Below are 540 nucleotides of genomic sequence, written 5' to 3'. Positions count from 1 at the left end.
TCCTCCATGGCCCAGTTAGCACTTTGGCAAAGCAGAAACAAGACGTGAGTTGTTCCTGGTAAATGCTGTATGGGCAGCATGGACTTCTATAATTAGTAATTCCCCTAACATCCTCAATTTCGTTTAATATCAGAGACACGGCGCATCTTGTAAGGCTGGAGCATCTTCCCCTGGTACCAGTTGGAGCGTTAGCCTGGTAAGGGTGAAAAGCAAAGCTGCAAACCGGGCAGAATGTAAAAACAGCTGAAGTGTTTTTGCATATAAAAGCTCGTGAAATTTTGGGAATTTCGGCTTCCTTCGCTGCCTGTCTGAAAGTCGCACAGACCAGCAGTTTGCCCTTCATCGCCCCCAGCGCCGGAGCCGGGACTCGAACCCGGTACCTACCTCGGGAGAGAGCGGGTCTTGTCCCTTTGCGCATGCGCGCCGCCCTCGCGTGCCGCCCGGGCGGTCACGTGTCCGGCGGGGGGCGGAGCGGCGGGAGAGACCCGGAAATGCTGCGGCTGCTGGAGAAGCTCCCGCCGGGACGGACCCTCGAGGTGG

General features: G+C 56.7%; 1 protein-coding gene across 1 annotated transcript in view; it reads left to right on the top strand.

The window, feature by feature from the left end:
• The first annotated feature begins 491 nt into the window (after positions 1 to 491).
• COMMD8 (COMM domain containing 8) overlaps positions 492 to 540 on the top strand; it is a 5,683-nt gene continuing 5,634 nt past the window's right edge. Inside the window, exon 1 of the mRNA XM_009884969.1 lies at positions 492 to 536. Coding sequence (XP_009883271.1) covers positions 492 to 536 — 45 coding nt within the window. The remainder of the gene's footprint in view (positions 537 to 540) is intronic.

Source organism: Charadrius vociferus, unplaced genomic scaffold (assembly GCF_000708025.1).
Source record: "Charadrius vociferus isolate BGI_N301 unplaced genomic scaffold, ASM70802v2 scaffold134, whole genome shotgun sequence".
Classification (NCBI taxonomy): domain Eukaryota; kingdom Metazoa; phylum Chordata; class Aves; order Charadriiformes; family Charadriidae; genus Charadrius; species Charadrius vociferus.
Note: the sequence above shows the minus strand (reverse complement) of the source record. Positions and strands in the feature narration are given on the sequence as shown.